Source organism: Euwallacea fornicatus, chromosome 3 (genome assembly GCF_040115645.1).
Source record: "Euwallacea fornicatus isolate EFF26 chromosome 3, ASM4011564v1, whole genome shotgun sequence".
NCBI classification, from domain to species: domain Eukaryota; kingdom Metazoa; phylum Arthropoda; class Insecta; order Coleoptera; family Curculionidae; genus Euwallacea; species Euwallacea fornicatus.
This window is the reverse complement of record NC_089543.1, coordinates 2,792,580-2,807,204: the sequence shown is the minus strand read 5'-3', so window position 1 is coordinate 2,807,204 and position 14,625 is coordinate 2,792,580. Positions and strand designations below refer to the sequence as shown.

Genomic DNA, 14,625 nt, shown 5'->3' with positions numbered 1-14,625 from the left:
GTAAACTTTTTACAGGTGATTTTAAGGCAACATTTTTTATATACTTTATACAGTAGCCAATCTATAATCACACTAGTTGCTGGGCTCATCCATCAAAATTAATGGGAAATTTCTATTTATCTTTTAATTTTGAAAATAATGCTATTCGGCCCAGAAACAAGTACAGCATCTAAACAATTTACATATAAGGGTTTTGATTTAGGTACAACTAAAATTTGCAATGTCCTTTAGTCCAATCATGCTCTGTTGTCATCTACGTCATTTCTACAGACTACAACACTGTTTTGAGTCTTAATTAATGCGGCAAATACTCAAAACTGTTTGTTATTTTTTAATTCAAGCATCATATGTTTAGTTTTGTTTAACACTTCCTTATTTATCCACCTATTGGTAGCAATCTTAATAGGCAAGCCTCCATTTTACCTGATAGAATGGAGCCTTGTAGGGTTGCAAAAATAAAATTTCATTGATGTTAGTGAATTTTCTCAAAACGCACTCCTCTATTTTAAATGGTAATGAATGTTTCTATATGGGAAAGTGATCATAAAATGAAAAATCTGAAGTGGTTGAAATATGGCGATAAACATTTTGTGGAATGATGCTTTATTTCGAAATTGTCAGAAATTACTAAAGAATACAACACGCAGTCACTATCAAAATCCTAAATATTATATTATTTAACCTACTACAATGAAGACATATCTAGAAGTCTAAACTTTTTAAAGATTTATTGGTTTGCTATATGCTATTAAAATACTATAAGAAGGATGATGTGGTTATATAAATTCACTCTCAGGGTATATAAATTAGAAAAGAAAGTAAGCTTACCAAGGCCTCCATAGGTTTTTGTCGGGGTCACTTCTGACTCTTTTCCTAAGCTCGACCTAGGCCTCAGCGTAGTTATTCCAAGTAGTTCGCTATTGAGTTCGGAGACACTTTCAGACCTCGACATGTGAAGACATTCTGTGCTGGTAGTATCAAATCTCATCAACTAGAAATTATAAATTACCTTTTTCACATTTCCTTAACAAATTTTGAAGTGAGATTTCAAAAAATGCTTTAACATGTTACCCTTAAAGCTTAAAGCAAAGCTACTACACGTACCCCCTTTGTGTCCAAAGTCTGTGCGGCAACAAGAAAAGTGAGTTTTAAGTTTCTAGTTCTAACATGTGCAATATACTTGGTCGCAAGGTATATTTTGGTTGAAGCTTATTAAATGCAAACTGGTGCTTGCAATGAGTAAAAAGACAGCATGTCTAGGTAAGGTAATGGTGACTTGTGTAAAATGAATTTAAGTTTGACTGGCGCGTACAAGGTGTCTCAAAACAATTGAATCTAAATTTTTCTTACATATCCATTTTCTAAGAGACAATAATTTTCAGTAATAAACCTGTCCAGCATGGCATTTAACAATGTATAAATTTAACATTTATTTACAAGCACGTACATAAGTTATCCTTAATGTTTTCCTGACTAATATATAACTTAGAAATTGGGAGAACTCATTTGTTAGGTTGTACTCTATTGGAGGAATATTCAAATATAGATTGTTACACAAGTCTAAACCGGTACTCTATACTTTAAATTAATATTAAAGTTCAATTATTTGTTTAGCTTTAGCGAACGTTCGCACAAACCAAAATATGCGCTGCGAATGCATTTATATATTTTGAATACGTAGTGAAAAAACTTAAAAAACGTGATAATTCGAATTATATGGAAGAATTATAAAAGCTTAAATATGATGTTACGTATACCTGAGAGAAATTCGGGACGCTAACTGTCTTCCTCATGAGCGGCTGCCCCTTAGCTTGTAACAATTCTTTAACGGCTACATTTTGACGTAACCGGTCCAAGCTTAAAATACCTTCTACTGCACTTACGCCCCGGGTATATTTTTCTAAAAATAAACCCATATTCAATCGACAAACATCTTTCAATATAAGAAATCTTACCAATATAGGTCTCTCCATCACACAAAGATGTGTTATTCTCCCCGGATGCTGCCAATTGAGCGAGACTCTCCCTATCTTCTAATTCTTCACTTGCTTTTGGTACGTTAGATACGACTAAATAAGTAACACCGCAGGCTGTTATGAGATCGGTTCTCACTATTCTTTTCTTAATTCTCTCTGTGAAACTTTGCTTTTTATATACGTTGATAGCTAAGCGCTTTCGTAAGACTAGGTCCATGGTTGCTGGGTATGACAACCGTACGGTTACTCTTAAAATCATATAGACTCTTTCATTGGCTAAAAGTTAAATGAGCTATTGTTTGCTGTCTGATGCACCACCACATTAAACTTACGCTCCGTGACCTTATTGAGATACTGGCTATCATGGATTGACGAGTCCCAGCTTGCTACAGAGCACACATCCTTCTCTAATTGTTGCAAAATCTTCAGTTCATAAAATTGCCTGCCGTCTTCCTTTGATAAAATAGAGTTAAGTCCTGTTACCGTAACTTCTTCTCCAGAAGGGTGTGTGGATAAATTATCAGCTATAGATCGTTGACATATAATGAATTATTTTACCAATAAATTAATTTTACCATTCCAGTCTAAGAACAACACTGGAATATGCGGTTCCATTCCTGGGAGAGGACTCCACATAGCTGGAGCTCCAGGTATTCCAGTACCGGGTTGAGGTACATACACCGCATTAGTTTCCTCTGTAAGATTGACTAGTTGCTCCATTAAACTCTTTTCCCTTTCCAAGTCCTCCTCAGTTTTATCAGGTTTCTCGGAAATATTTTGAAGTTGAGAATGTAGGTACTGCTTTCGCTTCTGTAGCGCATCATTCCATTTATGCCTCAAAGTCGAAAGATCTTCCTCTTGATATGAATCCAATGGTTTTTGCAGCCGATTTCTAACCATAACACCACCAACTTCGATTTTCATAATTTGTTGGCATATGATAGGCAAAGTTCCAGAGTTTTGTACTGGCTTCACTCTCACTTCTATCCTTCGTTGTTGCCCCTGCCTCAATTGGTAAATGCCTCCCGTTAACATATCGTTTTTCATAAGAACTTCCACCCCTGCATATTCGCCCAAATCATTTAACTCTTGGATTTCGACCCAGAGTTCTATTTTTCGCGTTAGTTCTGACCATCGATCTAGGAGTGATCTTGCTGTTGCTAGTTGTTGCTCTACCTCCCAACCGGGTTTGTATTTTGAAAACCCTGCACTTCTATTTCCCCAGACTTCGATGGAAAGAGCACCCTCTAGAAATTTTAAATTATATTTTAGGGCTCCGCAGTAGTTACGACCAAATTTCCGCATTTCCGAGGATAGTTCCAGAAGTATCCGACTTGATGTATAGATGGCGATATTTTTATGATTTGCCTATATTACAAAGATCTAACCTTAAAAAGCTTATGTCTAAAATTTAAGCATTCTACATTATTTTATATATATATTTGTTTGGGAGTAATTTTTAGTGAACAATTTTAAAGATTTAGCAAACATGGAAAAAATTGTTCATCAATATGTGATTTTGAACTTTAAATAAATGGTTTGGTGGAAATGGATTTGCCAATAATTTAGAGGTGGAGTCCTAGGTATGTGCCTATTTTGAAATATTCGAAGTTTTTTACTATAAACAGAGTATAGAAGCCATAGAATATCGCTGGAAAAAGTATACCAATCTCAATGGTAACTATGTTGAAATATAATATATTTTCCAATTTTGTTTTCTTTAGTTGTTAGGTCGAGTAGTTCTGGGACTATCCTCGTAAGTTAATTTAAAAAATAATTTTTTATAGCTCTTGAATAGTCACAATCTGTTCTAACCGTTCTAAAAAATTAGCAAAAGAAATCCCGTTTGAGTTTATGGTAATTGGTGACATGTCAGACGTCAAAGTCAAAAACCATTTCGCGCCTATATCTGTTGTTTTGCTGATACGCACTTTAACTTTAGTATTCAGATAAAAGTGTAGATTTGTGCATTGATAATGCAAAATAAGCATCAAACTCCTACTAGTGATTGCTGTAATAACATTGTTCGCGGTGAGTACATACTTCAGTATGTTCTGTTTCACCTTATTATCGTTCATAGTTTGCTTATTTCATTAAAACCATATTGCAAAAAAAATCTATTGAAAGTTAATAAAATATGAATTTTCTATTGTGTGGATAGTAACTATTAGCTGTGCGTTGTATAAAGGGTAAAATATATCACCATACAGCACTCCATTTTGTACATTCCTACAATCAGATTATGTGTCTTTTCCATGACTTATGACTCACTACTTATAATGAAATATGTAATGCTTAGTCATACCCAATAAGGTTTACTGATGTTATGTTGTGAACTTAATTGTGAAGTACTAGAGAAAGTGACTTCTGACTGCTACTTATAACTGATTTAATTTAAAATATCGCTATTGTGCAAATATTTTTGGTGGATTGCCTCAATGGACAACATGCTGCCAAGTTTTTAGATTTTTTCATATTTACACCATTTCCATTATCAGATTTTCAATTACATTTTGGAACATGACTTAGTACGTATTTAGTTGTTCTTGTGAACTTTAATGAGCGTTTCCTATAAATTTTTAATATTAACCTACCAATGCAATGTTCAATGAACTCTTCAGAGTTGTTCAAAGTAAAATCCATAGAGTGATCAAACTTGGCCGTGGTGGAATGCTTTTGGTTGTTTTCTCCAATAATTCCCTGTGGTACCACAACTGGGTCATGATTCCAAAATGTATATTGACAGAAAACATAATGAGCCAATGAGAGAGGAAGACCTGTAGCTTGCTTAATATGCACTCGACATGTCACTGTCGTGCTAGCTTGGTCTTCGTCATCATTACTGTAATCTGAAGAATCATCTGATGCAGCCTCAGAGATCCTATCTTGTGGGAGATTACCTGCCACTCGACTTAATTCAACCTGTAGAATCATGATAAAAATTTATGATTATCATGCCTACTGTGGTCCTCATTAAGTGTCTTACCTGTAAACGCCCTGCTACTTCTCCTTGCTGGCTGATTATAGGAGTGTGATAGTTTAAAGTAATGTCATGAAATAAAGATTCTAAAAATATATTTGCGACTCCAATCAAATTGTGATTCTCCTGCGATTCAAAAAATGGATCCTTTCCTGTACTCTCTGCTTCCTAAATAAAAAGCCATTCTTTTATTAGATTCAAGTTCTCAATATCTACCACATACATTGATGGTGTCGCCTCTCGTCTGGTGATCTTCATACAATTCCCGCATGTCAATAATTTTATCCTCCAATTTCTTCATTGTCCAAACTTGACTAGAATTACCACGTTTTACTAAAATTGCAGGTTCGCTAACAAAAGCGCCTTTCTGTAATATAAAATCCCTTTTTAACCATTTAAAGTTATCACCAAATCAAGGCTAACCTTGCGATTAGGACTTAAATTTTCTGGTGGTATTTGCAATGTAACACTATATTTTGTTTGCCTCCCCATTTCCTCAGAAAGGAAATTAGCTTCCTGTACCAAAGAATTGGCTCTTAATATATCTTCTTTTAGCTGTCCAATACTTCTCCTAAACATTTCATCTCTCTCTTGAGCCCACTTTTCAACTCTTAGTTGGGTTGTAGGAGTACAAGGTATTGTTTTTCCAGTACCAATTCGAAGCGGATCATAAGAACATGGAGAATATGGGGTAGACGGAGATACCATGTTTCTGAGCTGCTGAAATTGCCTTTCATATTCCATCCTTTGTTTTTCAAGAGCCACTGCAATGTATGAGGTTATAATGAAAGAATAAAACATACATATAAATTTAGTGATGTCTGGAAATTAAGTTGAATCTCGGTTACTACAAACAATACATAGTTGGTTGAATAGGAAAAATTTAGAGGATTTTATGACACTTATACTTGGTTGATGAATTGCTGCAGGCTTTATCGTTTTCCAGAAAAAATGGAAACACTGCATTTTGGACTTTTTCCTGCAGTTTCCAAACTAAGTAATAAGACGTTTTGAAAATAAAACTTTATTATAACGCTTTTTCACGTGAAATAGATGAGCGTAGAACGTTATGTTTAAAACCGTTATAAATTTCTTCTAAAATTCTGTAAAACATTCCCCATTTAATTGGCTCTGTATTTTCTATGGTAACGGAGATTTCCATATATGTATGTAAAACTAATTTGGGACACACGATATACCTTGTTTGTCCTCTTCATGTTGCTTTTCTAAACGAGCGATAGCAGCTTGTATGGGATCATTACTGAGTTCGTTAGTCATAAGCTCATCACGTGCAAAATTATAATCAATATTTTGTGCTGGTGTCTGGGGTTCAGATGTAGCAGCTACAAAGGGTATAATTACTTCATTTTTGTGCAGAATTACTATAGGATTTATAAATAAAAAAGTGTAGTATATTTGTACTAACCTATAGATCTAGGACAGTTGACCCTGAAGTAGTGGTGATTTCCCCATACAATTCGGTCTCCGTGCCTCAGTTGCGTCTTCTTGTTAATCTGTGAACCATTGACATAAGATCTAGCGTTGGCAAGGGGTTCTAGGAACAATCCGTTTTCTTCTATCGTGATAATGCAGTGCTCTTGCTGTATGCCCAGTCCAGAGAGTTGAATGTCAGCTTCAAAATCTGATCCTGTAGCTTTTTGTCCAACAACAGTTCGATCTTTCAAGTAATATACTAATAATTCATTTAAGTACGGGTCGGCGTTCAAATTTACTAAGTAGTATTTATTTTTTTCTACTTTAATTCCTGAATCCTGTATACTGATGCCCATTTTTTCTAATGCTTGCTGTCGCTCGTTTTGTATCCGTTCAGTCTTCACAAGTTTCTCTTCCCAAGTTTGTGACACTTCCTTGTAAAGTTTCTCACTTTCGCTAAGTTTTTGGTGAATATCTACTCTTTGGATGTCCCCTACAGGCGAACCCTGAAATCGGTTAGGAGAATTAGTAAATACAAGTTCAAGACGATCTTGCTTTAAAGTAGATTAAAGCTGGACTAAGAGGGTTTTTCGAAGTTCCGTATTATATAGCCTTCCAGAGTTGACTTAAATATATTCCTATGCGGTAAGTTCGATCCAAGCTGAAGCATGTCATACATATTCATAAGGTTCTTTAATGTAATCAAGTGCATGTTCAGTATTACAAAGGGTGTGTAATAAGTTATGAGTATTGATTGGTTGTGCATCTACTAAATGTCAACTTAACTGCAAGCAAAAATGTAAGATAATTCATATAAAACTTACCGTAGCATGTTTAAGCATCTCCTTAAGCGTTTCAACTTCAGCCCTTAATTCTCTGATTATCCTAGCATTAGGATCTTCGTTAACCACCGCATGATTCACTATTCTCTTAGCTCTATCTGCATATCTCAATGTAGAAAGTGTTTCTTCGTAGTTATCGGCAGCAGGTGAAATTGTAGCAACCATCACAGTTTTACTATTACCCCCCAAGTTGTCTTTTAGCAACCACGTCAACACTGAATCTCGATATGGTACGAACTTATCCTTCTGTTTACCAGAGGACTGATCTGCCAGTTTTGAGATGACTAATCCTAAGGTAGTGAGGGATTTGTTGATGTTTGAGCCCTCTTTTAGCCTGTCTCCCACAGCTCCAGTTTTCACAGCTCTTTCTGACCCTGCTAAGTCGACCAAAGACATTCGACTGACTTTTTCCCCACTAACTCCAGTTTTCGTGTCTGTTAAGGTTTGCGTTAGTATGACCGTAAATACTGCATGAGATCGAGACGATTCGCTGTTCATGTTCGTTGCAGCTACTGTTCTTTGTTTATTACCTTCCGCCATTAAATTATCGATATCCTGCAATATTTATTAGTTAATCTATGTATTGACTTTTATGCGAGTGTTATCGCCATCCACATGTATTCTATTTGCAAATGTCTGGCCTTATTGTATTGAAACGAAATAACGTCGGCAAATTTACTGTTTAGGAATATTGGAAATTCTATTAGCGAAGGAATGCAGTGAGTGCACACCAGAATACAGAATTGGGCGCTATTTTCCGTTTGTTGGATAAATTGAGTTAGTGTTAATGTATGAAAATGGATATTCGCATTAGAATTCTGATTTTTTGCTGTATATATTTTTTTAAATTAAGGATAGTAGTACTAACATATAAGTAAAGATACTGACCTGGAATGATGTTACCGCCAGTTGCGATAGTCCATCAACATACGGTCCCAACACATTATGTTCTCGTACTTTTAGTGATTGCTTATTTGTTTGAGGGTCCAGTAGGTCGTGAACCTGAAATTAATTGATATGTTAGCATTCTTAATCATTGAAAATATTTAAGTTTTTCTTACCCTTTCATTATAAATTTCCATGTAGCTAACTTCGACTTTATAACTTAATTCGGAATTTTGTCTTTCTGCGATTAAGCCGAATAAAGTGTCACATAACCTTGGAATGATCCCTTTGCTGTCTTGGGAGCCCATCATTGTGTATGACTTTCCAGATCCTGGAAATAATAAAATTTATGAGCCCATTTTTCACTCGTTTATTTCTAACACATGGTTCCATTTGGAACTTTTTTGTTCTCTGTTTTTCGTCTGCATTAGAAACGCAATTAACTTCGATGTGTAAAATTGCGTTTTTCCGGAATGAAAATATCGCCAGCGAATTTTTCTGATCAAGGAAAGTTATTATTGATGTCACAATTTTGATAAACAAAGATCATTTGTTCTAATCCTCTTGTTCAATAACAATTGCCTATTTACCAGATTTTTAATTATATGAACTTAAGACATGAACATTTAGTATTCAATGATTATGAATATTTAATGTTTAACCCTGTTTCCTTGCATCAATATGTTAATTATGGCAGACACGGATCATCATATTGATCTATCAACTCTCCTAATTCTCAAACTGTTGACTTGGTAAATATTGATAAACATCAATCACTTTGAGGTCCCATTCAAACGCTGCCTATTTATATCAACCAAAGATTGTATCTTACGTCCACTTAAATACTCCAAATGGTCAGATAGGTTTGTCATCATCAATTAATAAGTACACTTAGCCAACAAAAGGCTATTATAATATAATGTTAATTTTAGTTGCAAAAACAAGGGATAATATCTAAACTAATTTATAGTATATTCAGTCAGGAATCTGCCAGTGATAAAGTGTTTATAATAAATTTTCCTCAAAAATAAATATACAGTGGTGGCCATTAGTATGGAATATTTTTTTAAACGTTATTTAGCTAAAGGGCCTTTACTTTTTTTCCTCCATTCTGGTACATTTAAATTGGGATAGGTCAATTCTACATTTTAAACCATACAGTATTTATAGAATGTTGCTATCAAAAATTTCACCGATAAACAAATTTTTTTAGATGAACAAAAGTATGAAATATCATAGATTTTAATTTAGTTTGCATTTAGTATTCAGTATTGAGTGTTACAGTTCGATAAAATTTGAAGCCGAAATGGTTAAAAAAAATATCTTTCAGAAGATTTTCGATCATGAATAGTGGAGATGTCAAATAATGGAGCCAATTAGAACATCGCAAAGACATTTAATGTGAGCCAGGGGTGTGTATCGAAAATTTTGAGGAAGTTTAGGGTATTCAACGCCGTAAAAAAACATCTGAAAACGGGACGTCCCAAAAAAACAACAACCAACGTATTAAAATTATATCCTCCAAAGATCCCGAAAAATCATCGCGCTTAATAAAGGAAGAAATTACAACTAATAGTGGTAGTGAAATTAGTGATCGTACTGTGAGGCGTCGTCTATGTGATACTGGATTGTTTGGACGATTGGCAGTGAAGGAACCATTAATTTCCAAAAAAAAAACGAAAGGTCAGAATTAAGTTTGCAGTCTCACATCTGTTTTGGACACCCGAAAAATGGAATACCGTTCTTTTCAGTGACGAAACCAAAATCAAACTGTTTGATTCGGATGGAGAAACTTATGTTCGGCGCCCAATAGTGAAGAGATTTGATGCCACGTACCAAAAGCCCACTGTTAAACATGGCGGTCAGAGTTTAATAGTGTGGGGATCTTTTCGAGATCTGGAGTTGGCTTATTAGTCAAAATTGATGGAATAATGGATCGGTTTTTATACAAAAATATCTTAGAGCAGCAGATGCTTCCATTTGCCGAGGAAGAAATGCCGCTGGTATGGCGGTTCCAACAGGATAATGATTCTAAACATTCTTCGCGGTTGATTAAAAATTGGTTTATTGGAAAGCAGATAGATGTTATAGAATGGCCTTCACAATCTCCTGATTTAAATCCCATCGAACATCTGTGAGACCATTTGAAACGAAAAATTAGACAAAGATATGTGTCAAATACTGAGGAATTGTGGAGGATCATACAAGAAGAATGGAAAAACATTTCTTCCTCAACGTGCCAGAATCTAATTGATTCAATGCAGCGTCGATGTCAGGTTGTCCTAGATGCTAAGGGGTATGCTACAAAATATTGAGTTTACTTAAGATGGCAGGCTCCATTCCATGATATAAAAAATATTCCATACTTTTGTCCAAGTGTAATTTTTCATTTTTGTTTTTCTAAAAAGTTTTTCAATTAGAAATCTTAATTTTATGTTATAATTATAGAAAATTAAATAAAGTCCTTCAAGTATTTGTGTAATTTTTGTTTAATACTTTTTAATAAATATTTTACCAAATTAAAATAATATTTCATACTTATGACCACCACTGTATATATTTTTTAGAAAAAAGCGGAATGTGTGAAAATATCGGTTTTGTGACTCCGGCGCCACAAAGACAAATAAAGTCCTCGAAAGAATAAATAACTGATTCATATTTCATATGCCAAAAGACTTATTAAAACAATGGCAGTACGCCAAAAGACTCAGTTTAGTATAAGTTGATGTTTAGAAAGTTTTTGAAAGCTCCGAAAAGAATTCCTGATGTTCCGTTTAATATACAGGGCGTCCCTAAAATAATTATAATGCTTGATAAAAAATTCTCAAACCAAGAATAAGGTGTTTTAGGTAAACATACCTATACCCAATGTTTCGTTTTATCGCTACGGGCCGCCAAAATTTTCAAATGAATAGTTTTTTCAAAATAACTACTAAACGCTTTCATCGATTGTCACTCATTCTGGATCTAAGAGTTACTATATAAATTGACGTGTTTTGACGTAAGCGGGACCTTTTTTTAATGCGTAAAAATATTAAAAATTGCTCGTGATTTTTAAATAAAAGTTTGTATTTTTGTAATCCCCTGTATGAATGACTTTAATTTTTTATCTGCCACAAGCTGACCTTATTTTAAAACTTTACTTCTCTTGTAAAATTTTCTTCAAACATATAATTTTTCCACAAAAAAAATTATTTACGACACGTTGCAATTCCTGATTGTTGTGCACATAATGTTTAAAAAAATGTATTTTGTGTTTCCTACTCGACAATAAAATAAATATTTCGTAAAAAAATGAAATAATAATAATAATTAATCGCATGTTTTGTTTAGCCTCTTTTAAAAAAACCCTATTAAAGAACATAAAAAAATCATGTCTATTAATAATAGGATTTACCTTTAGTTTCTAAGAGGAGAGGTATTTTTTTGTAACTTTTGATATTTGGAACCCCGATATTTCAGAAACGCTTTGAAAAATATCTCATCTCCATGCGCTGTATAACTTTGTTGAAGTTAGTAAAAAAAACTTTTGTTAATACCTTAGATGTTTCCTGTTTTAACAAAATTTTACAATGTTGTATAGTTCAATTAGTCATACATTTTCTATGATTTAAGTTAAAAAAAATGGTAGAAACAATGGGAAAAAATGGGAGTTCACATACACGTTTTCCCCTCAACTTTTTTCACGCACGGCAATGGTGCATTTGTTTACATATTCAAATTAGTTGTTTATATAAATGTTTTCATTCTTGTAAAATTTTGTTTGACAGCTTATTGCAGAGGATATTTCAACTTATTGCTTCCCAACACGTGGCTTCCATTTTTTAGTTATGAATATTGATAATGTAGTTCCAAAACACGCATGATTGGCGTTTGAGTACTTAGTGTACGTTGCATTTATTATGATTTTCCATTTAAAAATCAATTTCTCTCGTGCTATATCCGGAGTGTTACGGACAATTTGAAAAATTTCGTCTTCGTTTTGTAGTTAATTAAATATATTAATGATGGAAGCCACGTACTAAGGGGCAATAAGGTAAAATATCTTCTAAACTAAGCTGTAAACCAAAATTTTCCAAGATTGAGAAAATTCAGATAAAGAAACCACTGATTTAGATAGCTAAACAAATGCAATATTGCCGTGCAAAAAAAAAGGTGGGGGGTAAAACCTGTACACGACCCCCCATTTTCCTCAATGTTTTTATCTTTTTTTTTTAAATTTAAATCATAGAAAACGTGCGACTAATTGAAATCATACAACACTGTAAAATTTCACTAAAACATGAGACACCCAAGTTATTAACACAACTTTTTTTTACCAACTTCAACACACTGTGTAATGAGTATAAAGTGGCACACAAGTTTCAGAAGGAAAGTCTAATTATTTTCTCATAAGGAATTTTCGGTTAACGGATTGTACTACTAATATGAGACACCCTGTATATTATAAATGTATATATATTAGTTAGGAAAATGACGCATTAATACCGTATGAAATTCTAAATTAGCATTGTTTTTAGAAAACCTCAGATTTCCTTTTCGGTCAACTTCTCTTTACAATAGGAAATATATTTTTTTCCAACAGGGTATGTTGATACAGTGAAATTGGTGTCTTGAATTTGCAAGTTTCCTCAATATTGCTAAATCTAGAAACATCGCATATTACTTTCTATCGTGAATCGTTCCCAAAACCGATCAATTGTACCTTTATAAAAGGCAGGTAATAAATTTTTTGCATGTTTTCGTACCCTCCAACAGACTAAAAAGGCATAACCCGCTGGATTTACCATATAGATTCAACCAATTAGGGGTCTAGGATGCTAGTCACCTTACTATTATTTAGATTAGGTTGATTATCAAAGTTGATTAATGTCCTAAATTTAATTGTGACAGATGGCAACATAAATTATATATATAAAAAAAAAATGTTTTCGTACCGATGTGACTTTATAGATGATTCACTTAAACGTTAGCCTGACGATGAACAAGAGGTTCGTAATGTGTGCTCCACTAAAAATCGGAATAATCGCGTTTTCTTTTGTTCTAAAGACCCCTGGGGTACACCATGAATATATGCATAATTGGTGAGTGAAAGTGGATGTTGCTGACGTAATTCTGGCTCACGATTTTGATGTTCAGGGGTGAGTTCTAATTGTTGTTCTTTGTGGTTCACAGTTACGTTTTATGTAGTCAAAGAAAACGACTTAATTACAATTTTGGTTGAAAGTCGAAATTATTTTTGCAATTTTACTTAGGATCATATTTGGACGTGGTCCAAGAATGTTTTCGTAATTTGAGTTGTTTCGAAGGTTTTTAAAACTTTCCAGGAATTAACATTTTTTGTGGACCAGGTAACCACTGTGTATGTCTTCGCTTGGAGTCAAAGCTAAGTCAACACTTCAACTGTTTCAAAGATAAAAACTTTATTTTCATACATTAAAAAATATATTTTTTGTTCAGGTCTCAACTTTGTACGCCTCTGCATGAAACCGGAATGATTACAAAAATTCAACTGTTTCGAAAATTTTTAATTTAGGCATTCATAAATTAAAATAGATTTTTTTTGTGTTTCAGGTTTGAATTGCGTACACCTATGTTTTAAGTTAAAATTAATTCGAAACCCGCGTTGTTTCGATTTTTTTTTCAATTACTTCCGGAATTAATATTGATTTTTTTTTTTTGTTTTTCGGGTCGGAACTGATGAGCACACCTTTGGTTAAAGTCGGAATTAATTCGAAACTCTTCCTGTTCCGATTTTTTTTCAATTTCTTCAAAAACTAATATTGCATTTCTTTGTGTTTCAAATCTCAATGGTGTGCGCCTCTGGTTCAAGAAGTTAATTCACAACCTATATCTATTTCGAAGAGATTTTCTATATTTTTACAAATTAATGTGAATTTTCTTTCTGTTTCAGGCCTGAACTGGTTGACAGAAATTTGTTCAGTGTGTTAAAATTCAACACACCGAAACATTAAGTTAGTGTTTATCATGTGACCTTGTGTTATTTATACATACATATAGTATACATATGTATGAATATATACTGTGTGTATATATATTAATAATTTACATGACGTATGAAATTCTAAACTCTGAATAACTATAACTTCTTTTTCGAAGAATTTCTCTTTGGAATCAGAAGTATATTTACTGATTTAAAATATATTTGAAGAAATGAAATGTTTAGAGGCAATCGTTTCGTTGTTATTCTTCGGTCTATGATTCGTAGCTTTGCAAAAGACAGATTGCTAAGTTTTTGTACGTTTTCGTACCGGTATCGATTTTAGGAATATTTAGCCGAGTAATAGCACGATAAACAAGATATTCGTAATATGGAATTTGTTCGAAAAACTCGTTAAATACATCGCTAACTTTTTTCTCTTTTTGAGGCACGTTCCCCCGCTTAGGTAAAACGAAATGTTTTAATGGACTTCTAACTATAAAATAAATTTTTCCTTTTGGTCAATTTTTTTGTTTCCGAATGTTAATTTTCCGGAGCTGAAAAGAC

At 33.6% G+C, this 14,625-nt stretch overlaps 1 protein-coding gene across 4 annotated transcripts in view; it reads right to left on the bottom strand.

The window, feature by feature from the left end:
* Khc-73 (Kinesin heavy chain 73) overlaps positions 1–14,625 on the bottom strand; it is a 38,389-nt gene that overhangs the window by 6,290 nt on the left and 17,474 nt on the right. For 2 of the 4 annotated variants that reach the window (XM_066301977.1, XM_066301979.1), the window contains exons 4-18: positions 8,294–8,448; positions 8,121–8,234; positions 7,215–7,787; positions 6,383–6,896; positions 6,156–6,299; positions 5,380–5,720; positions 5,180–5,323; positions 4,963–5,124; positions 4,571–4,898; positions 2,552–3,223; positions 2,309–2,500; positions 1,956–2,252; positions 1,758–1,900; positions 1,105–1,122; positions 829–991 (exon numbers count right to left, since the gene is read on the bottom strand). In XM_066301977.1, the coding sequence (XP_066158074.1) occupies positions 829–991; positions 1,105–1,122; positions 1,758–1,900; positions 1,956–2,252; positions 2,309–2,500; positions 2,552–3,223; positions 4,571–4,898; positions 4,963–5,124; positions 5,180–5,323; positions 5,380–5,720; positions 6,156–6,299; positions 6,383–6,896; positions 7,215–7,787; positions 8,121–8,234; positions 8,294–8,448 (3,960 nt within the window). Of the gene's footprint in view, positions 1–423; positions 439–828; positions 992–1,104; positions 1,123–1,757; positions 1,901–1,955; positions 2,253–2,308; positions 2,501–2,551; positions 3,224–4,570; positions 4,899–4,962; positions 5,125–5,179; positions 5,324–5,379; positions 5,721–6,155; positions 6,300–6,382; positions 6,897–7,214; positions 7,788–8,120; positions 8,235–8,293; positions 8,449–14,625 lie in introns of all 4 variants that reach the window. The other 2 variants (XM_066301976.1, XM_066301978.1) reach the window with 2 other exon arrangements.